Source organism: Callorhinchus milii, unplaced genomic scaffold (genome assembly GCF_018977255.1).
Source record: "Callorhinchus milii isolate IMCB2004 unplaced genomic scaffold, IMCB_Cmil_1.0 Scaffold3, whole genome shotgun sequence".
In the NCBI taxonomy this organism is placed as follows: Eukaryota; Metazoa; Chordata; class Chondrichthyes; order Chimaeriformes; family Callorhinchidae; genus Callorhinchus; species Callorhinchus milii.
In genome coordinates, this window is record NW_024704744.1 from 16,247,791 (window position 1) to 16,272,713 (window position 24,923).

Below are 24,923 nucleotides of genomic sequence, written 5' to 3' on the forward strand. Positions count from 1 at the left end.
TTCTAACCATCAGCAAAAGTTCTGTTTACAGGGAACATTTAAGCCTGCTTTGGTGGAAAATAAAATCAGCTATCTGTGGAGATCCAAATTTAGTTTTTGCATTGAAAAAAAACAATTAAGATTTGTGAGTTAGCTAGTGATAGTGTGGCTAGTTGTTGTATTTAGTGGTAAAGTATCAAATTAATCCTTTGGGAATTTGGATCGGTAAGTTAGATGTACTGAAGGTCCACTCCTGCCTGAAATTTTACACTGTAGGTAATCTTTACACTGGTTTTGTAGGTGTCGATCATCGGGAAAAAGCATAGCATGGTTGAATCATCCATCATCTCTGAGTTTAAGGAATCGAAATTATTGGATGCATAAACCTATGATCCTTAGTTGCTAATTATACAATTTAGAGAAATTGTACCTGTAACAATTTAGAGAACTTACAAATTCGACCTCAATTGCCATTAAAATGGAAATCAGATGAATATTCAATTACCAATTTAATTATTTGTAGAAGGAAGAAAGTGGAACAGCTGGTTGGAACACTGCTCTTTTGCTTTTGTGACTTGGGATTGAATCCAGTTCAAACATTTGTGTTGAATGTCCTTCTCTATCTCTTCTGAGGCAGGCAAATTCTCGTCAACTGTTGCCAATGTCACTGTGGCTGACTGGAATTATTTATGTCAGGTTCAATTGTTGTTAATGTCATTATTCCTTGAAAAAACTTGTGCTTGTTAAATCCTTACTAGGGGACAATGCAAGACGAGAGCTGTGGAAGGCAGATTTCAGTGAAATTTAATTTAAATTAATCCTTGCATTTAATTCCATGGTAAATCTAGACATAAAACCATTGTTCTGATTTAATCACAAGATGAGGCAATCCATCACTCATTGGTATATTAACTTTTTTTTCTGGGTTTGAGGTTCAAAATATGTATTTAAATATTAGAGGAGAGTTGTATTAATCATAATTCTTGTGCCATTGTGGCTGGGAGAATATTACCTGTGGGAGTTAGGATTGTCTACTGGAAAAGTGGAGATGGATGAGTATTTGCTTGTTTGCTTTTGCAGTCTGGAAGAGAAGGAGAAATTTCTATGCAAGAAATCCCCTCCCCTTGCCAAGAGATGGATTATGTGGGGTAGGGTCTTTGACAGGTTGGATTTTGTGTGATGAGGTGGGGGCGGGGGGGCTTGATGTATTTAATAATAATAATCCATGCATTTGATACAGCGCCTTATCACGTAGTTGAGACATCTCAAAGCGCTTCACAGAATATATTGCCAAGTGAACTGACTGTGTATTTTGTGGCACTTTGTCATTTGAAATCACATTACTTAGCTTGAGTATGTGGAGAGACCTGGTTGGTTGATTTCAGTTCATAAACAAATTGACAAACTGTAAGTAGCAGGCTGTTAGAAATCAAAGAGTTAACAATATAGAAGCAAATGCTGCCCCCCCTATTAAGTGTGGTTATCGAACAGTAGATTTACAGTGAGATATTATACATTTTTACATTTTAGATTTCTCATGGTGTTATCTGATTTTGCCTTTCCTGAGTTTGACTACCCAGTGCCGCAATGTTTGAACTAGGGCAACATGACCCAACAAATATTTCTGCTATCACAAGTGAATGACTGGCATTTAAAATCGAGTTGTTGCAGCCTGGATTTTTACTCTCGGGTGGAATGGGCATACAAATGTGAAATACTTAACAACTGTACTGAGGTTATCGAGCATTACAGAAATGTAGTGTTTCAGCAGCTTTGCAGTTGGAGTTTAGACTCTGAGATTCAGCATTTTAAATTGTGGAGCACATTGCAGGTCAGTGTGACCGGAATGAATTCTCTTTCTCTTGTTATTGATTATTATGATAGAGTGAGTGATCTCTTTAATTCTAAGGCACAAAAGCTTAAAGACAAGAACAAAGACAGTATTGCTAAAATAACAAGGTTCCTTACCTTACCAACTAATCATTGGACCATTTTACTGTTCCTCATCATGATTTAAACTGGCGTACAGCCAAATCCTTGTAGCCATTGTTATAGAGTCTATTTTGAAGGTAGTGTATCAGAGAACAGGCATTAGATCACTGTTCTTTGATCTTCGACATGGATTGAAATCCAAGCCATGTGGATGAGTTCAAGGCCCAATCTGTACCTATTAAAAGCCTCTGGTAACATAAATTTAGGCAGCACAAAACTGCTTTGAAAGTAGAACTCAGAAGTTATACAGTTAAAATGGTCAATGGAAATAGAGCAAATAGAAAGGATGTCAAGGATGAAAGCCACGGAAGCTATGGCTATGTGCAGAGAAGCTATGGATTGGCCATGATCAGTGCTACACCTGATCTGGGATTGTTTGTGGGTAGTGGGTGCAAAGTAGAAACATTTTACATTAACCATTTTGATCCTACATCAATTTTATAAACACGGACACCAAAGAAAGTTCATGTCCGGCATTCTTCAGATGAAGTCCTGCAAATATGGATACTAATTTCCTGTCAATTCTTCCTGCGCTAATGATATCGCGAATATGAGATACTTGCAGCAGCAACATCCCTCCCAATAAAGTGCTGTGAAGAAACAAGCTTACTTTGCACCTTTGAAAAAGCATTCTTTGTAGTTCCGCCAGTGCTGTACTCTATGAATGAAATGGTTATAAACTTGACTAGACATCTTAATTTGTCAGACTAAGGATGGGTGAGTATTAGATTATAAAAGCCTTACAAAAAGAAAGGTCAGTTTTGCCTATCAAGCTCACTTCCTCCACACACCATGAAAAATTTCACTTTTGGTGTGTTTCCCACTGCATTGCACACTTCCTCCCCCCTCCCCCGCCCCGAATTTCTCCTGGTTTTCACATAATAATAATCCTTGCATTTGATATAGCGCCTTATATCATGTCCATAAGACGTCTAAAAGATGATTCACAGATAATACTGTAAAGTGAATTGACTGTAAATTTTGTGGGTGATGCATATAAGGAAATTACATAAACATACAATAAGACATAAAAAACTTTTAAAAATACTTGGGGGTTTATTTTGTGGACTAAACAATGGCTTTGCTCTGTTTTACAGAGTATGAACTGTCGGGAGGAATAATCAACACCATAATAACAAGAACTGGGACAGGTAACTAACGGTCATAGTAGTGCAGGAGTATCAAAGCGTTAGTAACCAATGTAATTTCAACTCCCCAAATATCAGCCTATTTATTAATAGCAATCACTTCTCTCCGCTACAGAAAAGAAAACTATGCAGTACATATTTTTATCAGTAGGTGACAAAAGCAGATTGCAACAGGAAATCATTTGTGAGACATCGTAAGGCAGTAAATATTTCGTAGGAGACTGTAACTGCAGGAACAAATTAAATTCTCAAACATGCAAAGTATTTGCTGTTATTCGGTGAATGAAAATATATCTCACTGCGAACTCCCACCAGTGCAGGAGGGTGATTCAATTTGTGTGCCAGCTTGGTTTAGTTGATGGGACTCAGTGGGAGGACCCAGTGGGAGTACTCGGCGCTTTAAAAATGTAAATTTGTTGTTGTTGCCGTGGCTTAGCTTTGTCTGTGTTGTATATTTTGTTCCCGCCGCTTGGCTACATGCGTGCTCTGTGATGCAGGATGCCACAGCACCACGGTCAGCAGGTGCGGTCACCGGGTGTGATGCACGATGCCACAGCGCCACTGACTCTGTGGCCACCAGGTGTAACTGCAGCAAAAAACGCCACACTGAAATAACTCATAAAGGATAGGAGATATCCAAAAACAAATATGCCCATGTCACTCCCAGTTACAAGACCATTCAGATGAGGTATAAATCATGTCTTTACATCAATCAGTTATTGAGATCCTTCTGGAAGTGCAGACAGTTACTGTTGTTTTATTAGTATAGAAGATAGAAGAAGTAGATATAACAACTTGAAATTAAGGGAAAAAACTTTGGAAAAAAGCACAATGAGGAAAACAATCCCAATTAACAGGGTTTATGGGTGGTTAAGGCTTTGATAGTGGGAGTCAAGTGAGGTTCTCATGGTTAGAGTGTGTATTTTGGCTCTCCTCATTCCTTCTCCCTACAATATGGTGTTTCACTTGTATTGGATTTCTTGTCAAATTTGGCAAGTTAAGCCACACCCCTACCACAAGCCAGGGCTGGTGCTTCTACTTTGGGAAATGTTGTTCCAGAATACTTGCCTCTGCCAGATAGTACAAGTAGAGCTGTGTAAATCTGTCTGAAGATAGGGAAGAAAGGAAACTTTGGCACTGAATTCAAACTGCCTCCCCCTCAATGACCCAAAGGCTGTGTTCAGGTTGGGTTATACAGTTGGGTGACAGATAGGGCCATGGCCCATGGCCATATTACTGGATAAGTTGGCATACTTACAGAGCAGTGTGGCTGGCACTAAGAGAATTCCAGGTTCTGCTCCAAGGTCAGCCAGTCCCTGTAAGGATAGACAATACCACCATGCGTGTTGTGCAATCGTAACTTACTTAAAGCATGCTCTTAAACAATATGCAATTAATGTATATATTCTTTACATAAGTGATTTTGATCATTGCTGGTTTGACTGTGAAAGAGGTTACCCAATTGCGTATCAATTTATTTTAAAAGAACATTCTTAAAGTCAGTTGTTAAAATGAACGTGGAGCATTGAGCAAAAACTAGGCTAAATACATTTGTTGGTGCCAGCAACCTTGCACAGTTGAACAAGCAGAAACTGACTGCAATGATTAGTAGCCTTTCATCTCTCCTTGATTTGAATTAGGAATGAGTTTAATTTAGGACTCATTCAGTCTTTGAAGGTTGACCATGGTAGACAGATTTTTCTTGGATTATACTGTGGGACAGATTGACTTTGAAAATGGTGTTTTAAAACAGTAAAGTAAGTGAGCGTATGGAACAGCTCCCGAGGGAGACAGTGGAAGCAGAAAGTGTTGATTCTTTCAAGAACAAATTAGATACATTTCTGATAGAAAATAATATTTTGGGATACAGTATATAGTTTTGGACACGACCTGCCAAGTGACTGCCAGGGTGGTGGAAGTTGAACCGGATGGACCTTGGTCTTCTTTCACGCAATACTTTATGTTCTTAAAGTTGCTGACATAGATTAAACATGACATATTTGAAACTGCAGTGGCCTTTCTCATCCAAATTCATAATATCTTGCTGCACTCAAGATACTTATTTATATTTGTAGATTGTTTATGATTATATCACTGTCAGTCTCCAGTTGTCAAATGGCAGTGGTTAGAGTTCAATTACTTTGTACTCATGCACCTACTGCATTTCCGCAGGTGTCAGACACCAGGCTGACATGTTGTATTGAAGGCAATCTGTCTGCTCGCTCACCAGAATTTTTTCTAATATATTCCCTGCACCAATGTGAAAGTATGGCAATCGTTTTAGCTTTCAAATGATCCTAAAATATATGCAGTCAGCTTCTGAAATGAATGGTTAGCATTAAAAGCACTTTTTATATCTGGCACCGTGATGTTGCAGCTTTTTGCTGACCCACCATGCTGTGCAGAGATATACACTCCAGTGTTTCTCCACAAGTGGAGACTCCATTCTTGGTTATGCAAAGTAGAAACCCTCCCAAATAAATCATTGGAGGGCAAATCGTCTTGGTTACTTGCATACCTCCTGGTGCTCGACTGAAGAACTTCAGTGATCAACATCCCATTTGCTCCAATTTCGATTTTATTAATGTCATTTTCCGCACAGGTGGATCCTGAAAGATGCAGAAAATAAAAAGACTTGGAACATAATATAACAGGCTCACTGAGTCTCCCCTTCTCACAAAGCATATACAGCTGGTACCAAACTGAATTCTTCCCAACTTATTAAATCTCTTAGGGGAGATAAAACTGCGAAACATCTCACTAACTCCCAAGGATATTGGAGAGCAAACTCCAGGATACCAAGTTAACTTTATAATCTACATTGTTTATCGCTATTACGTTGCATTCTATTGAAATAGTAATACTCACATGATTCCAACAGGACTGCAGACTTTCTAGTACTTGAGTATACTTTTACTTGCAACTATTATTTGACTGGATAGTTGTCCAGGGCTTTTCAAAGGAGTTGCTGTCATTGATATAATCTCAACCAGTTTCAATGGTGTTCAACAATTCTGTGATAAAGAAAAATACTGTATTATGATCTTGATACATGTTTGAGTTTTTCACTTTTGTGCTCATGTCTATAATTTAAAAAAGGTACTTAGTTCCCATTATTTTGGTGAGCCCATATGAAGAGAGAGGTTTTTAGGTGGGATTTAAAGACAGCTAGGGGTGATGAGACAAGGGGGTGAGAAAGGGAGTTCCAGTAGGTGGGGAATAGTTGTTGAAGGTTCAGTGGATAGAGCAGGGGAAGTGAAACAGGCTCGAGTTTGCTATGGGGAGGGACGAGCAGAAAAGTAGGGTGGAAGCAGATCAACAACAATAACAACAACAGGACTGCATTTATAGAGGACCTTTCACGTTGGGAGATCACAGAGATACAACAACTTGCATTTAAATAGCACCCTTCACTCAGAGCACTTAAACAATGGTGGAGCTTGATGCCAAGCCGGGAAGAGGGGAAGGTGACCATAAGCATGGTCGAAGAGGATGGACTTCAGATGTGATTTGAAGACTGACAAGGTGGAGGGATTGAGGGAAAGTTCCATAGTTTTGGGGCATAATGGACTACATCACTCCCACCCTCGCTCGCCTCCACTGGCTCCCCATCCCCCAGAGGATCGAATTCAAGATCCTCATCCTCACCTACAAGGCCATTCATGGCCTTACTCCCTCCTACGTCTCCGACCTACTATCCCCCTACCTACCTTCCCGTACCCTCCGTTCCTCTGGCTCCGGTCTGCTCCACATCCCCCGCCCCAACCGCCCTACCATCGGTGGCCGTGCCTTCAGCCTCTCAACCCCTAGGCTCTGGAACTCTATCCCCCAGTGTCTTCGCCTTGCCTTCTCCCTTTCCTCCTTCAAGGCCGGTCTCAAGACCTTTCTCTTTGACCGTGCCTTCAGCTCCCCTCTCGACTCTCTACCCACTCCTCGCTCCCTTCCTTCCCTCCCCTCACCTCGACCATTTTCCCCTTGCTTGGGTCCTGACCCAACTGTACAGCGCCTTGGGACATCCTCCCGACGTGAAAGGCGCTCTATAAATGGAATCTTGTTGTTGTTGTTGTTGAAAGCACGGCCCTTGATGGTGGAGTAGAGGAGGCAAGGAATATGCTGGTTGTCGGAGCAAGCTGAGCGAGGGAGGCGGTGAGTGGAGTGGGATGTAAGCAGGTCGGAGAGGTAGGTTAGGTGCCAGGGCAAGAAGTTATTTATACAAAGATCGTGAGGATCCTGAAATCAATTTGTTCTGCAATAGGGAGCCAGTGGAGCCTGGTAAGGACTGCGATGAAGGGGTACATTGGTGAGGATGAGGATACTGGCAGCAGAGTATTGAATTAATTGGAGATTGGGAGATTCTCGTGCATGAAAGGCTCAAACCATTGGAAGCTGGGGAGCCAATGGTCCCGGCCAGGACTCAGTAATGGACATGTGGAGTTTGGTGTCGGTCAAAGTGTGGACAGCAGAGTTTTGAAGTTAGAGCCAGCAAAGAGTGCATGAGATAAGTTGAGTTGGAAGGTAACAAAAGCATGAAGGAAGGTTTGGTGGTGTTTTTCTGTGTGATAAGGTGGGGGGCAATTTGGTGAAGAAGATTGGTTTTGGTCAGGGATTGAATATAAGGGAGGAAGGCGAGACTGGAAGCAAACCAAACGCAGGGTTGCGCACCTGATTCAGTGAGTTTGAGAAAGAGGCCAGAGAAGTTGAGGATATCAAAGTGAAGAGACATTGGAGATGAAGAGGGATGGCTTCTGTGTTGCTTCTGTGATAGCTTCTGTTTCACGTCCTCCCGACGTGAAAAGCGCTATATCAAATGCAAGGATTATTATTATTATTATTATAAGTGAACATGACAGCCAGTTTGCGTACAGCATTCTCCCACAAACAGCCATGAAGTGACCAATTATTATTTGGGGGATTGTTGGCCAGGACTCTGGGAGAAGCTCTCTTCTCTTTTTAAATAAAGTAATGGAATGTTTAAAGTATGAACCTGGAATCAAGGATAGGAGTGGAAATGTAGATTTAGGTGTCATCCACATATATGTGCAACTTAACCATATGTCTGCAGAAGATGTCACCAACAAGGAGCATGGTCCATCTAGCTCGCCTTCTACCACCCTGGTAGTCGCATACAACAAAAGTGGAACAAAGCACTGTAATTGCTGTTCTTACGTTATGTGTCAGTCTGGCTCAGTTGGCAATAATCTCTCCTGAGAGATAGAAGGTTGTGGGTTCAGGCCCCACATTGGGACTTTAGCACATACATCTAAACTGGCATTGGAATACACTGCTGTGGGAGCACTGCATCGTTAAGCAGTTTTGTCCTTTGAAAGAGACGTTAAATCAAGGTCTTGTCTGTCTGCTCAGCAGACATTTAATATCCCACTGCACCTTGTAAAAAGAGAAAGCAGTTCCTAACTCCTTCCTGACCAACACTCACTGTGCATTGTAGAAAAGCTCTGAAGTGTTGCACTTAGTATTAGTTCTTAACAGCACACTGATGAATTTATATTATTATGTTGATGATTGTTGTGCTTTTTGTCTAAAAATGTTCATACTTTTTATTGTTTGGTCTGTTTTCTGAGGTCTTATCATGTGCCGATACCAGCAATCTTTTTGTTTCTCTCATTCTGTTTGTGCACTGTTCTCACTCCTCACATAGGTATACAGTAGGATTTCTTTACATGTGTATCATTGCTGTAATGGCACTGTTTGAAGCAGTAACTCCTACACTGGGACACTGATATAAAATTGAGTTCTTTGGTTGATAGCTTTGTTTCCAGTGACAATCAGATTTCACTTGGTGTAGGTTGGAGAGTAGAAATATTTGCAGAAAGCTAATGTGTGTTACAGTAATACAGAGTTTTAAGTGCGTTCTCAAAATGATGGGTCATGTTCTGTTGTAGTTCACAAGACTTTGCTATAAAGTTTAGACATCTGCACATCTTTTACCAAAAAAGTTAAACTCATTCTTATTAAGAACCTCCAATTCCTCCAATTCCTGTTGTTAACACATACTGTTCATACAGTTAATGCTACAATGCATTAACAGTTTCGTAAGATATTAGGTATGGCGTGGCAAGTGCTCAGGTCACTGATTTGTCAGGTTTGGTAAACAGTAGATGTTTGTCTGAGGGATGGCCGCCCATGACATTGCTAGTCCTCCAAAACCGGGATTGCAAAATAGTAATGACAACGGGCAAAAAGGATCTGTTTACCTTGTTCAGGTCTTGTTACAGATCACTAAGGAGGCACTCATCCAGCATGGTGTAGGCAAGAAAGCTCATCAGTAGGGAAGTTACGAATACAGTTCCACCTTATAGTAATACTGTATTTTGGGTTAATAAAATTAGACCCCAATTTATAGCGAGTTTGCAAAATAAATATGGCCATTAGTCCCACTTCCGGTTTGCCAGGTTGACACAGCTGCTGATACTCACTGGCCAGCTTTCTGAGTATGTCCGACTGTACCAGGTCAGAGCAATTGGAAGTAAGTAGGAAGTGAAGCCGTGCTCAAGATCAGGTTTGACTGTGGTATGACAGAAAACAAGATGCTCACTGGATGATTTAAGGGGAGGTTAGAAGAAACCTTTTCACATAAGGGATATTAGAACATGGAATGCTTTCCATGATTGAGATATATCATTAAAACAAATTAGGTAAAGATGAAGAAGGTAAAATGGTGCAAAGAATTGGAATCTGAGTTGATTGCATGGAAGGAGCTAACACTATTCCCAAAGAGAAGGCAGTTTCCTCTAACCTGACCAACTATCCTTTAGTTAAAATTGGTCATTTACTTCATGACTGTTTTGGGGGACATTACTGTGTGCAAATTGGCTGCTACGTTTGTCTCCAAATGCACTTAACGGTAAAATCCCATAAAAAGCTTTGAGACATTTTAAAATACATTATTGCATCAATTTTCTAGTAATTAAAACTCCTGACCTCTGAGAAGCAATAGGATGATTTTATGGCATCACAAAGTGTGAGTGGAAATGTTTAAAAAATGACTGGTCCTGGGAGCCCAGAATTTCCAGAGTTGTTAGCCAAAAGGTTAAGCTGCCTCAGTCTGCTGCTTTTATCTATTAATTATTATAATTCTGCCAAAGCAAAACTCCAGCTGAATTGTTTGTTTTGCGTCGTCCATTCACAGAAAGCACACAGATGTGAAAATGTACTGTAAAAGAAGACAGCCGGGCAGTGCGAAATTTGCATTAATACTTTCCAGCTTTTTTTTCTTTATATCTAAGTATTAATATTTGCCACTCAAGAAACAAGAGAGGAGACAAGTTAATGTAAGTGATACGAACACAAAATGAATACTGTATATCTTTCATAAAGGGCAAGAGCGAAGTGAAAGCTTTTGAGGCACACTCTCGCCAACAATTTTTTGCTACCTTCATCCACTTCCTTCAGATTGCACACCCTTAGTGCACACATCCTTCATTCCTCCCACAATTCATCAACAACAACTTGTATTTATATAGTGCTGTTCACACAGGGTAGCATCCCAGAACGCTTAAGTTCTATAGTCGAATGCCTAAATTTTAAATCTCTTCCTTTGTCAGAGAAATGGAATTCTATCTCTGTTGCAATCTTTTTATATTTATTTTTAACAATAATATTATGATCTTTTCCTGATGTTTCTTTTGTGATTCCAGTTAAGCTTCACCAGCACTCCCCCCACCCCCGCCTGCACAGTACACTAGGCTCAAAAAGATACTGTTCACTAGTATTAGCTAACGTTTTGTTCCCGACTTGTGATGGGATTTTTTTGATACTTTAGTCGATGTTGGGAAAGGAGATAAGAATGAACTTACTTTCTCATAGTGTTAAAGCACTTTGAAACTTCTCGAAATAATTCAATTGCTGTCAAGTATATGACTCTTTTGGTAGATAACTGGTCGGATGGTCCGAGCTGGACAAGCAATGGGAATCCTGCAAACATTGTTCAAAATGTAAATGTTTGAGCTCCAATAGTACTTCAATAGTACTTCAATGCATTCTGGTGTCCCCAAGCCTGGGTATGTTCTTGTCAACCTTATTAATAGTCTCCAGAATTAGGTAAGCTAGGTGTGTCTCTCAAGGTAGCTTGTGCACATTCCATTCCTGACATAGGGAAATTTCCATATATAACATATATAACATAACGTAGGAGCAGGAGTAGGCCATTCGGCCCTTCGAGCCTGCCCCACCATTCAATCATGGCTGATCTTCTAATCTAACTCCAGCTAATAACATAACCCTGCCTTATCCCCATATCCCTTAATCCCTTTTGCAATAAGAAATCTATCTATCTCAGTCTTGAATATGTTCAAGGACTGAGCATCAACAGCCCTTTGGGGTAGTGAGTTCCATACATTCACCACCCTTTGAGTGAAGAAGTTCTTCCTCAACTGAGTGCGAAAGGGCTGGCCTCTAATTTTAAGGTTGTGACCCCTGGTTTTAGTTTCTCCAACCAGAGGAAACAATCTCCCACTATCTACTCTATCATGCCCTTTGATGATCTTATAAGTTTCTATAAGATCCCCTCTAATTCTTCTATATTCTCGAGAATAGAGGCCCAAATTGGTCAGCCTATCCTCGTAACTCATCCTCTTCATCCCTGGTACTAACCTCGTAAATCTACACTGCATCCCCTCCAAGGCAAGTACATCCTTCCTTAAATAAGGAGACCAAAACTGCACAGTATTCCAGGTGTGGTCTCACCAGGGCCCTATACAGTTGCAGCAAGACTTCCCTACTCTTATACTCTAATCTTTTCATAATGAATGCTAACATACCGTTTGCCTTCCTAATTGCTGCTGCACCTGCAGACTAACTTTCTGTGATTGGTGTACAAGGACACCCAAGTCCCTCTGGAGCTAACACATTCCAATCTCTCCCCTTCTAAAAAAAATAACCCGCTCTACTGTTTTTGCTACCTAGGTGGATTCCCTACATTATACTTCATCTGCCACCTACCTGCCCAATCACCTAACCTATCTATGTCTCGCTGCATTTTTTGAATGTCATCCTTTGCGTTGACACTTCCTCCTAGTTCTTCCTCCTAATTTTACGTCATCCGCGAATTTAGATATATTAACTTTGATGTCCTCATCTAGATCGTTGATGTAGATGGTAAATAGCTGAGGCCCAAGGACTGATCCTTGTGGCACTCCACTAGTCACATCCCGCCAATCTGAAAAGGACCCGTTTATCCCTACTCTTTGTTTCCTACCCGTTAACCATTCCCCAATCCACGTTAATATGCTCCCCCCAATTCCATGGGCCCTTATCTTTTGGACTAACCTTTTATGCGGCACCTTATCGAATGCCTTCTGGAAGTCCAAATAGACCACATCCACTGATTCACCCTTATCTAGTTTACTCGAAATATCCTCAAAAAACTCTTATGAGATTTGTCAAACATGACTTCCCTTTTGTAAAGCCATGTTGACTTGGCCTAATTATATTGTGCTCTCCTCAATACTGCACGACCACATCCTTAATCAGTGATTCTAAAAATTTTCCTATCACTGATGTGAGACTAACTCGCCTATAGTTCCCCATCTTTTCCTTTCCTTTTTTAAATAGTGGTGTGACATTTGCGATCTTCCAATACATGTGGACTGTTCCAGAATCCAAGAAATTTTGGAAGATCAGACACAAGACCTACACTATCTCATAAGCTACCTCTTTTAAAACCCTGGGATGCAAGCCATCCGGACCAGGGGATTTGTCACTTTTTAGTGCTAACAGTTTCCCTAGCACCAATTCTCTACTAATGAAAATTTCTCTAAGTTGCTCCCTGTCCTTATCCCCTTGGTGCATCTCTATTGTTGGCAGACTTGTTGTGTCTTCTAGTGTCACAGGATCGTTACGACTACCTGATCAGACATGACGTCAGTTTAACGACTTGTCCGAATGCTAGCTGAATGGTGGTGTCTCAGACAATATAGTGGTCCCCACTGGAGGTGTCAGACTAGATTCAGCTCAAGACACAGCATGTGGGTGACCCAGAGGCAAGAATGCCACTACTGAGCTAAACAGTAATACAGTAAAACTCACAAAAGTCGTAAGCAGTCGGGACCATAGCATTCAATTTCACTTAACCAAAGTCCAAGTTGCAGGAAAACTGTATAAATCATAGAAAACCCCATTTAATCAATTATCTACACTGCACGTACTTTAATATAGCCAGTAAGTACGCATGCAGTAGTTTGTCGCTGAGGCCGGTAAGTTTGCATGAGGTGATTCATGCAACCAACCGGTAAGTGCACATGCGTCAATGGGTCAGGATATAATTTCTCTCGATTCAAGTGCGGGAGTAATGGAGGATAGGGGAGGGGTGTTACAAGTAATCAGTTGATTAATATGAGTGGTGCAAAGAAATCAAAGTGATTTTGATATGAAACTGAATGTGCCTCGGGTGAATGTACGACTTAGGCGAGTATACAATTTATAAAGATAAGACTTATGCGAGCTTTACTGTAGTATATTGTCACTATGTGACAGTAGTGATAGCCTACTTGACAGCCAAGGGAAAACAGAAATCTAATCCTTCTTTGGAGGCAGAATTTTCGCACCTGAGGAAAATGGTGGCATGGGAGTACAGAATATTTCTCCATTTCCCAAATTTGCATCCTAAATTGGTGGACTGAAATTGGTATAAATATGTTAAGGTATAAATATGTTAAAGTGCCATTAACTAATATCTGCCTGACTTCAATGTTAGTCAGATTTACAATCTGTATGTTCGATTGTCTAGAAATAGTATGCTGCTACTTAGGAAAATATAACAATGCTGTGTACTACTAGCAAAATGTGTTGAGCATAAACAAGGGCAGGGCACAATTTTGTAAATTTTACACAACAACAACTTGCATTCATATAGCGCCCCTCACACAAAGTACTGAAGTAAGAAACCCTTGAAATGCAAACTATGGAAATTCATCTTTGCTTAACAACAAAATACTGCTTCCCCCAGCACTGGGCTGGAGTGTAAATCTGGACTAGGAGCTCAAAGTCCCAATGAACTCACAGACTTCAGATCCATAAGCAAGAGTGCTAACAACTCTAAGCTGCCTAATTTGTAGTGTGTGTTCAGAATGGGATTTTCCATGGCTACTAGTAAAATGATTAGCTCTCTAATAGCAATAGTGAAAAGCAGACTTTCAACCTTCTTCCTTATCTGGAGGTGGCCAGTTCTAGCCGAAGGTAGAATAAACGGGTCATTTCCCCTTTATGATACCAGTGTTACTGTTGGAGTAAGTTCCTTGTTAGAGGAAAGTCTTAGAATCATAATAATAATCCTTATCACATTGTTGAAACATCTCAAAGCGCTTCACAGAATATATTGTAAAGTGGATTGGCTGTGTATTTTGTGGGTAATACGTGTAAGTAAATCATTACTGTGAGCCTGGACTCGTACTGTATAGTGTCTCTCTCCTCACCATCATTTGACTGGTATGTAAAAGTAGAAATTGGTTAGAATCAGGGGACATCACTTCTTTTGAAAAGAAGAGATTAAGAGATAATTACTTTGTGCATATGGGCCCCTACCATTCTCCTAAGTGGACATGGTGTATTCTAGTCATGATAATAATGATGGAATTAATGATGGAATATTCCAAATTCATCCTTGAAATGAAAGCCCAGTTACCATAACAAAAATGTAAACTTAATGTTGGTAATATCTTATGAATAATACCCCAGGATGGAAAGAATGTTTTCAGTATATTCTGTATGCTTAATCTGAAGAAATACTGTGTAGCAAAAGATCATTAACATCAATGTCTTCATATCCCACAGCTTCGATTCTTGCTTTAAGTAATACACAAAATGAGAATAACAGAAGCAAGTATTTTAAAGTAAGTAGATAAAAAGTGGAAAGTTCTTTTTCTTTGTTTTAAAATGTTCTGAAGAATAAAAACTCAAATAAGTCTGATCTGTATAAATCGTATAATTGCCTAAGTCATACATGTGCTCAAGTCCCATTCAAGAATTTATATTCTATGCGAGTTTGACTTAACTCATAATTTGCATAAGTCGTATTAAATGTATGGCCCAAACTGATATGACTTATGTGAGGTTTACTGTACTTTTGATCTATTTTGCTGTGATCAGAGGGTAGGCAGATAACCTGGCCTCAGATCTCCAGCAAAGCTACTGTTAAACAGGTGCCCTTTAACAAAGAAAACCTCCACTGTTTCCCTTGTCCCGTGGTGAACAGTATCTCTGCTCAGTGTTTGTCTCTGTTCACAATGAAAATCTCTCCCTGGGAGGAATTGTGTCTGCCACTGGACTGTGTGTGATAAGCTGTGAGTTTTAATAGGGAACTGATGTTACTATCCCATTTTAAATAGTACAGTAGGTCTAAGTTTGATGATGAATTTATGTTCAATGGACACTACAAAACATTTTGCAGCAGTGGAAATGTATGTTAGGAAGGATTTAAGAGATACAGTTTGATTCCTCTTAGAAACATAGGAGCAGAAATAAGCTTCCATCTCTCTTTATACCCCTTTACTTCCCAAGTAACTATGTTATTTTAAAATTCCCAATCGATTCTACAACCTTAAGGGATAATGCACCTATATTCTCACATCTCAACAACGTGATTGTCGAATGATTCTACAGATTATTTAACACAAAGTAAAAACTAAAGCCAATAACTAGTATATTATTTTTTTAAGAAAAAAACACAGATATTGAGTAACTTTCCAAGTTTCACCTTAAGTTAAATGTTGCTTTCTTGTAACTTCTTCAGTGTTTCTCAGTTAATTAATCATTGTTCCCGTTATAAAACTTATGCTGTGTCACTTTGGCAGGTTCTTGATAGATTTTGCACTGTAGTATTTTGTGTCAGCAGGTGCCTCCTGCTATCGTTTGGATTGAGAACTCTTTGTCATCCACCATTCCAAAGTCACTTACTTATACCAGTGTGTTTGTGGGGAAAAAAAAGTTTTTTCTGTTGCAAAACAGAATTTTTAAAACTTATTTTCCTACTGCTAAAGAAAAAGTAATTCCATGACTCTTGATGACAAGGAGGGAAAATTTTAAATGATAAAATAAACCACTGATAGATTTTTTTTTCTCTTGTGTCACAAGGCACACAGCACTCCTTGTTTCTGTGTTTGGTGTATTCTTTTTTTGAAAATAGGCATTGAATAGGGACAGTTAGCAAAGAAACATAAGAAACAATAAGACCATAAGATGTAGGAGCAGGAGTAGACCATTCGGCCCCTCGAGCCTGCCCCGCCATTTAATAAGATCATGGCTGATCTTCTAACCTAATTCCATTTACCCGCCTTATCCCCATATCCCTTAATCCCTCTATCCTTTGGAAATCTATCAACCTCAGTCTTGAATATGTTATCCACAGCCTTCTGGGGTAGAGAATTCCACAAGTTCACTGAGTGAAGAAATGTTTCCTCTACTCAGTTCGAAAAGGCTGACCCTTAATCTTGAGGCTATGAACCCTAGTTTTAGATTCTCCAATCAGGGGAAACAGTCTCACGGCATCTCCCCTGTCAGGACCCTTAAGAATCTTATAGGTTTCTATAAGATCAAGTCTTAATTCTTCTATATTCTAGAGAATATAGGCCTAGTTTACTCAACCTATCCTCATAGGTCAAACTGCTCATCCCAGTAACCAGCCTAGGGAATTTATGTTCTAAGGCGAGTATGTCCTTTCTTAAATAAGGAGACCAAAACTGCACACAATATTCTAGGTGCGGTCTCACCAAGGCCCCATACAACTGCAGCAAGACTTCCCTATTCTTGTACTCTAACCCTTTTGCAACGAACGCTAACATGGCATTAGCCTTCCTAGTTACTTGCTGTACCTGGATACTAACTTTTGGTGACTGGTGTACAAAGACTTCACACTTCCCCACGTTATACTCCATCGGCCACCTTCTTGCTCACTCACCTAGCCTGTCTATTTCCCTTTGCATTTTTCGTGTGCCATCCTCACATCTTACTCTCCCACCTATCCTTGTATCGTCCGCGAATTTAGATATATTAAGTTCTATTTCCTCATCTAAATCATTGATATAGACTGTAAATAATTGAGGCCCAAGCACTGATCCTTGTGGCACTCCACTAGTCACATTCTGCCAATCTGAAAACGCTGTTTTTCCCTACTCTCTGTTTTCGTCCTATTAGCCACTCTCCAATCCATGCTAATATATTGCCTTTAATTCCATGTGCTCTAATCTTATGCAACAGCCTTTTATGTGGCACATTGTCAAATGCCTTCTGGAAATCCAAATATACTACATCTACTGGTTCCCCCTTATCTAACCTGCTAGTTACATCCTCAAAAAACTCGATAAGATTTGTTAAACATGATTTCTCTTTCGTAAAGCCATGTTGACTCTGCCTAATCATGTTATGATTTTCTATGTTCCCCACGACGACGTCACTAATTAAGGACTCTAGAATTTTCCCTACCACCGATGTCAGACTAACTGATCTATAATTCCCCACTTTTTGTCTCCCACCCTTTTTAAATATCGGGGTTATGTTTGCGACCTTCCAATCACTGGGAACCATTCCAGAATCCAGGGAATTTTGGAAGATCAAAAACAATGCATCCACTATCTCTGCAGCCGCCTCTTTTAAATCCCTAGGATGCAGGCCATCAAGTCCAGGAGATTTATCGGTTTTTAACCCTTTCAATTTTTCTAGTATATTGCTTTACTGATGTTCATTTCTTTAAGTTCCTCACTAACATTAGCCTCCAGGTTCCCCTCTATTTTCGGTAAGTTTTCAGTGTCCTCTAACGTGAAGACAGAAGTAAAATAATTGTTTAATGACTCTGCCATTTCTTTATTCCCCATTATAATTTTTCCTGTCTCTGACTGCAATAGACCCACATTCACTTTTGATAGTAATGTGGAAGTTAGGAAGTCTGATGGTAAACAGGCAGCTCTGCAATTGCGTTTATATCTTGCTCTTTTTATACACTTCAAACGCAAATTGGTTGATTCAAAAGACCATCCTTGTTTCTTTCACAACTAATGTGACACTTTTTTAAATGTTCAGCTTTGGTAAAAGATTCTAAAAGCAAACCAATTTGTTGTCTCAAGTTCTAGCATTTTGCTTGTCTGTTTTGGAGCACTGGAGATTCAGACCAATTTGCCGCCTCAGAATTAGCATAAATTATCTGGCAGTAAATGACCGGTTTTAGAACAAGTCAATGCAAAATTGACCATCCCAGTCTAGACTGATCCATGTGACAAGCATGGGTCGTAGACTTCACAGATAGTTATGTTTGAATGGTCGTGCTGCTTTTTACACGGGAGAATGAGACTGTCTGATAGACAGACTTTATTGCTGTTTTAAATGTGTGACTCGACTTCTGCATGCCTCATTAACTCGTAACATTAGATGTCAATAACTTCTATAAAAAGGGTGTCAAACTCTGCAGCCCTTCTGCTGTAGACTGTTGAGAACAGAGTTTCCTGCAATTTACCAGCAGGAGCTCCTAATGTCGTGGTTTGCTTTAACTGAGCATGTTTAAGAAAAGTCAGAAGAAAAATGTAAATCGTCTGAATAGCCTGATTTAATTGAAAGAATTTGGACTGAATTTGCTGCTGCTTCTGTTTGTTGTTTTAAAGATGGGAAACTCATATGCAGGGCAACTGAAGACAACACGTTTTGAAGAAGTTCTGCACAATTCCATTGAAGCCTCTCTGCGATCTAACAACTTAATCCCCAGGCCTGTCTTTTCTCAGTTATATCTGGAGGCTGAGCAACAACTGACTTCTAATTTGGAAGGTAAAGCATCAGATTTTATTTCTTGTACTTGGTTGAGATCTTCTTAAGTATTGCAAGTTTAACTTTGTGAACATCCCAAACTTTTTTTAAACAAAGGCAAACTTTTCTGCTGAAACTTCAATAGGATTTACAGAGCTATCAGATAACACTAGGATTCTTGCATTGATGGGAAAACCTTGTTTAAAATGTGCTTTGCACATTTATTGCTCTTCTATTGCTGGTTGGTGCAATTTTCTCTCAGTAGATGTGAATCTTTCAACTAAGGAGTATTGCCCGCAAGGGTGCTGTTTGTTAATATAAGTAATAGTGAGTAATACTTAGCAGTGGAAAAGCAGCATTAATTATTCAGGAAATTGGTACCAGAATTACAATGTTTCTATATCTTTTTAGATAATTATTAAACTTTTGAAGGCGTGTAAAGTGTTTAAGGTACAAAGACATTATAAAATGTGACCAAAAAGTTACAATACCATTACAATGTCTCATAAATCTGAAAGAAATTGTGATATATTTGTTTGTTTTTAGTTAATAGGGTAGGTATCATGACGTTTTGGTCAACCATGTATCTTGTCTCATGTCTACACATCATTAAACGTTTCAAAGTTCTTTACAAAGGTGGGGATGGAGGCAACCAAAGGAGAGAGGTTTTTAAAAGGATTTTCAAATTCGATAGGGAGGGGACGAGGCAGAGGGATTTAGGGACAAAGTTGAAGAGCATGAGGCCAAGGTGGCTGAAGTCTCACTCACCGATAAAGAGATGGGAGATATGGAGCAGACCAGAATTGGTAGAACAGAAGGAGTAAACGGGATAGTAGGACCTAATAAGTAATATTATAATAATCCTTGCATTTGATATAGCGCCTTATCAAGTCGTTGAGGCGTCTCAAAGAGCTTCACAGAATGTACTGTGAAGTGAATTAATTTCCATCTTGTCTTTCCGTGCTTTCCTCTTTGAATAGAATTGTCAAGCCTACAGTCATCTCTGCAGACTCCTATCAATATGGTTTCCGAATCCCATGGTTCAACTTCAGGATCCATGTCCCGACATTTACATCCTTCCACCCCCCCTCTCGCATTACCACTGAAACCTCCATTGTCTTGCTCTTGTTCTCCGCTCTTCCATCCCTTAACTATTGTTAATTTCTTACTTGTCCTTCCATTGATGGCTAAGCCATGTCATCTTTGTTCAGTTGGCAGTTCTCTTGCTTCTGAGTCAGAAGGTTTTGGAATTGGGCTGCAGGTTTGGACTTGGGATGTCGGGAGTGCTACATTGTAGGGGGTGCCGTTGTTGAGATGAGATTTTAAACTAAAGTCCTGTCTGCGTGTTCAAATGGTCATTAAAGATCCAGTGGTGCTAATCGAAAACAGAAAAAAATTTCTCCCAGCGTCCTGGCCAACAATTGTCCAGATAAAATTGATTATTCCTTTCATGGCTGTTTGTAGGATATTGCTGTGCACAAATTGCCTGCCTTGTTCACCTACAAAATACCGTCACTACAGGTTACAGTAAATCCTGTGGAGTGCTTTGACATGCCTTCCTGACATAAAAGGCATTGTATCAAATGCAAGGATTATTCATTTATTTCTATTATTTAGCATGTTCAAAGTTAGGAATACTGTGAGAGAAATAATTTATATTAGAATCTGAAACAATGGCATCAACTGAGAGAATCACATAATTGACAACATAAAGTTAACAAGTGTACATTTGTAAAAGATTTAACAAAGTGTGGAATAGGTAGTCGCATTGAATGGAGTGATTCTGGCCCAGTAACACAGAGTCTTCTACACAATGCAGCTTGCAGGAGACCAGAGAATGAAGAGGAAGAAGAAGAGGATGGATCGGAGTCGAGCAGCCCTCTCATTCCGTATCAGATGAAACCTCCCCCAGAAGGCTGCTGCACCACTGATGGCAAGTAGACAATGCTTTCATTTAAAAGATAGGATAAGCCTGTTATTAGCCCTCAGTTTGGTCAGAAGCTTGTAGTTACAAACTCCCAGGTCAGCACTCTGAGCTCACAGTCTTGGCTGACTTTCCAATGTGGTGCCAGGGGATTGTAACAGTGAATGAAAGGCCGTTCTTTGTATGAAACTCTAAACCAAGGTCCCATTTGCCTGTTTGGGTGGATGATCCTATGGCATTGTTAAAAAAAAAACTTATCCCAGTGTCCTGGCTACCAATCTTCCAGATAAGTTGATCATTAACTTCATGGCTGTTTGTGAGACATTATTGTGCACAAATTGTCTGCTGCGTTTGACCAATAATGCAGTCTGTGCTTGACTGCAAGTGCCCCTGAAGCGCTTTGGGACGTTTTGACATTATATATCAAATCCATGGATTATTCATATTATTATTATTATTTGAATAACAATAGAATTCGGTGCTATTGAGTGTCATTTTATTAACTGCAGATCTCAAATTTGACCTTTGAATAAGGTTTGATTCAGTTAGGGGGTGGTAGGAACCAATCTGAACAAGGAATAAATTAGCATTTACAGGTTGTAATAAGAATAATAAGAATAATAATCCTTGCATTTGATGTAGCATCTTATCACGTCATTCAAACGCCTCAAAGCATTTCACAGAATATATTGTAAAATGGATTAATTGTATGTTGGTTTATTTCTCCCTTTGTTACGGCAGATGATGAAGATGATGCAACTAAAAGGCAGATGCCTTTTAGTTGCATCATCTCTGGATATGACTTCCTTTTCTCATATCACCTGTGTTTTGGATTTTTCTTTCCTGTCCCGATACTGGCCCCAGTAACAAGGCATTTTTTGGTTGATGCACAAGCTAAAGCCATACGCCTAATAATAATCCCTCCAAAACCAAAAACAATAATAAATTGGTCATTTTTAATCCATGTGACTGTTTGTGGGACATTGCTGTGCGCAATTGGCTGCCGCGTTCGCCCACAAATATACAGTCAATTCACTTTACAGTGTGTTCTGTGAAGCGCTTTGGGAGTCCTTCCGACATGAAGAGCGCTATATCAAATGCAAGGATTATTATTTTTTATTATTATCCATATCATATACAAGGAGAACAAAAAGTGATACCAATACAATGTCTAAAAAGTCTTAAAATATTTTTTTTTATATAATAGGGTAGATACCACAACTTTTTATATTGGGTAATATAACAACTTTTTACGCTTTATCCAAATAATAAATGTTTCAAATGCATAGAGCATTTCTTGAGGGCATTGGGACTCGGGATGGAGGGAGAGAGCATTGGGACTTGGTGTGGAAAGGCAGATGGAATCTGGGAAGGATAAAGTGGGGGTTGGAAAGTGGGAGGGCAGACAGAATCAATCCAAGATCAAGTCATCAGTGGATCTGGGAAGGGAAGTGGACTGCGAATATTTATCTTGATTTGCAAATGCCCTCCCTCCCTCCTTCCCTCCCTTGTGTGATGTAATGCTCTTGACCTAAAAGACTCTCCTGTTTGCGGTACTATGTCAGAAAAGAAGTACAAGTTGAATGCCCTGGTGGTTAATATGCCCTTACCTCAGTCATGGTATGATCATTCAGTGGCATTGATGTTTCATCAGGACCTTCCTGTAGCTCAGTCGTTAGAGCACTCACCTTGCAAGCGAGACACCTGGGTTCAATTCCAGGCAGGGTGAAACCTTGGGCAAGTTTCCTTACTCCACACGCCTAATAATAATCCCTCCAAAAAACAAAAACAATAATAAATTGGTGTGACACTGCTGTGCGCAATTGGCTGCCGTGTTTCGCCCACAAATATTACAGTCAGTTCACTTTACAGCATATTCTGTGAAGCGCTTTGAGACTTCTAGAAGATGTGAAAAGCGCTATATCAAATGCAAGAATTATTATTTCTCCTCAAGGTTATGTAAACTTTATTTGACACAAGTATTTAATATCACTGTATAATTTTCAGTTTTGTTTGCCCCAATCTCTAGTGTTGTTCTTTTTTTAATGTTGGGGTAACTATGAAAGCCAACACCAGATACTCTGTGGGCAGCAAAAAAGTGTCAAACTCAGTCAGCCCTTTCTCTCTCCTGTAAAGCTCTGATTTGAGGGCCCCATGTTGCAGGTAGCCAGGTGGTTGGTGAAGTGCATCAACTGTAGCTATTTGTTGGCATGATAAGAAGCACCAGAAAATGGTAAAGACCATTTCTTAAGGCTTGTTATGATTAATGTGAAGTAGTTATAGGCAGTTAGCGCAGTTAGCTCTCCCTATCTGGAAATTAGCAACGAAGCAGCCCACAGAATTTTATCAAGTATTCTTTGAATTTGGCCAAAAGCACAGGTCTGCAGTTTGATAATGTCACAATGGCCTCCCCAATGCCTTTTGGACAGACGGCTCCTCCAACACTCCCGCTTCTAAATAGTGCTTGCTGCTTTGAGAGTGTGGCCTTTGGTATGTGGAGGAGAAAGATACATCACTCACTGTAAGTTTGGAATGAAAGTTTCTCCACATAATAACTTCCTCCTTGTCCACATTGTGGCTGTGTTCCCAGAGCTGAATTAGGAGTTTTTCTGATCTCGAAGCTTGTGTTGTTTCTGGTTCCTTTGCCTCATTTATATATATATCTATATATATATATAAAAAAACTCCCTTTACAACTTGCTGCCCTTGAGAATAATTAAATGAATGAATATTCTTTTAGCTGTATAGCCCTATACTGACGGATTTTTGTGTTTATTTTCTTAGGTTTTTGCCAAGCAGGAAAGGACTTGCGACTTGCTTCTGTATCAAATGCACAGATTGAGGTGCCAATGGGATTCTTGCTCATTGGTGCCAAGTCTCCTAATCTTACTGAGCACCTTTTAGTTTGTGCGGTGGATAAACGCTTTCTTCCAGATGATAATGGCCGAAACGCTTTGCTGGGTAGGATCATTTTTTACATCATATTTAAACTACATTTCTTTCAAACATCCTACTTGAGCAACATCAAGCTTGTGATCTCTAATGCTTTCTTCCTATTATCATGATGGCTCAGCTTGGCTTTGAGAATGATCAGGGTGGGAGTCACTCATTCATGCTTATGTAGCCAAATATTGAAATTTTTAAAAAAACAAGATAATTTCTGTGGAGGTTTTCAGATGTTGGTGTACAGCAGAGAGCCGATTATCCACACTGATTGGGATAATTGTAGATAAGCAAACAGTGCTGATAATAGGTAGGTTATCATGCAAGCTACAAATTGGTTACATTGCTTACCAAAAATATTTTGGTAAACCACTTATTGATGGTCCAAATGATGCTGTCTACAATGAGTAGATCCCATGATTCCAAGATCAGCCATGACCTAACAGAATGGTGGAACAGGCTTGAGGGGCTAAATGGCCCACTCCGGTTCCTATGTTCCTGACCATTCTCTGTGGTATATTTTCTGTAAACCACTAGTCCCTAATATATGTGGAGAATTACACAAATCAGCATAGCTGGTGAAACTGGTAACTTTTCAGGACCAATACAAAAAAGTGTATCATGGTGTATTATATTGTTCCTTTATTAGGGAGAAAGTATGATTAATTATTTAAATCAAAGGTTCACAGATAAGGGTAGTCAGTTAAAAGGTTCGAACATTAATCATGTGTATGTGTGGGGGGGTGGGGAGGGGGCGCATCGGAATTCAATTCAACTGACACGGACTTGGAAAAAGTGAGCCGTGAGTCTTTCTCTAAGTGCTGATACAGAATTATATTTTTATGTAGTTTGTAAAAAGGCCACAGTCTGAGATTAATCTTAGCAATGGCTCACTATAGAAAGTGAGAAAGAGCTAGTATTTTTATATCCTTATCACACCAAAACATCACAATACCATTCAGTAATCATGACAAGTGAAGCGACTATTTTTTGAATCAAACACAACACTTATTTGAAAAATAAAAACAGAAGTTGCTGGGAACACTTAGCAGGTCAGGCAGCATCTATGGAGAAAGGAAAGTGAGTCAACGTTTTGGGTCCACGACCCTTCGTCAGAAAAACAGCTATTTTATGGATTTGTCTTAAAAAAATTGTGTCAAACAAATAGCCATCAGGGAAATGATCAGTATACAAGA

The 24,923-nt window shown here is 39.7% G+C and overlaps 1 protein-coding gene across 7 annotated transcripts in view; it reads left to right on the top strand.

Annotated features, from left to right (window-relative positions):
* greb1 (growth regulating estrogen receptor binding 1) overlaps positions 1–24,923 on the top strand; it is a 144,700-nt gene that overhangs the window by 54,412 nt on the left and 65,365 nt on the right. For 4 of the 7 annotated variants that reach the window (XM_007897075.2, XM_042333510.1, XM_007897069.2 and 1 more), the window contains 5 exons: positions 3,069–3,122; positions 14,907–14,965; positions 18,722–18,881; positions 20,680–20,793; positions 23,569–23,745. In XM_007897075.2, the coding sequence (XP_007895266.2) occupies positions 18,722–18,881; positions 20,680–20,793; positions 23,569–23,745 (451 nt within the window). In that variant the 5' untranslated portion in view covers positions 3,069–3,122; positions 14,907–14,965. Of the gene's footprint in view, positions 1–1,753; positions 1,811–3,068; positions 3,123–14,906; positions 14,966–18,721; positions 18,882–20,679; positions 20,794–23,568; positions 23,746–24,923 lie in introns of those variants that run through there. The other 3 variants (XM_007897070.2, XM_007897072.2, XM_007897077.2) reach the window with 2 other exon arrangements.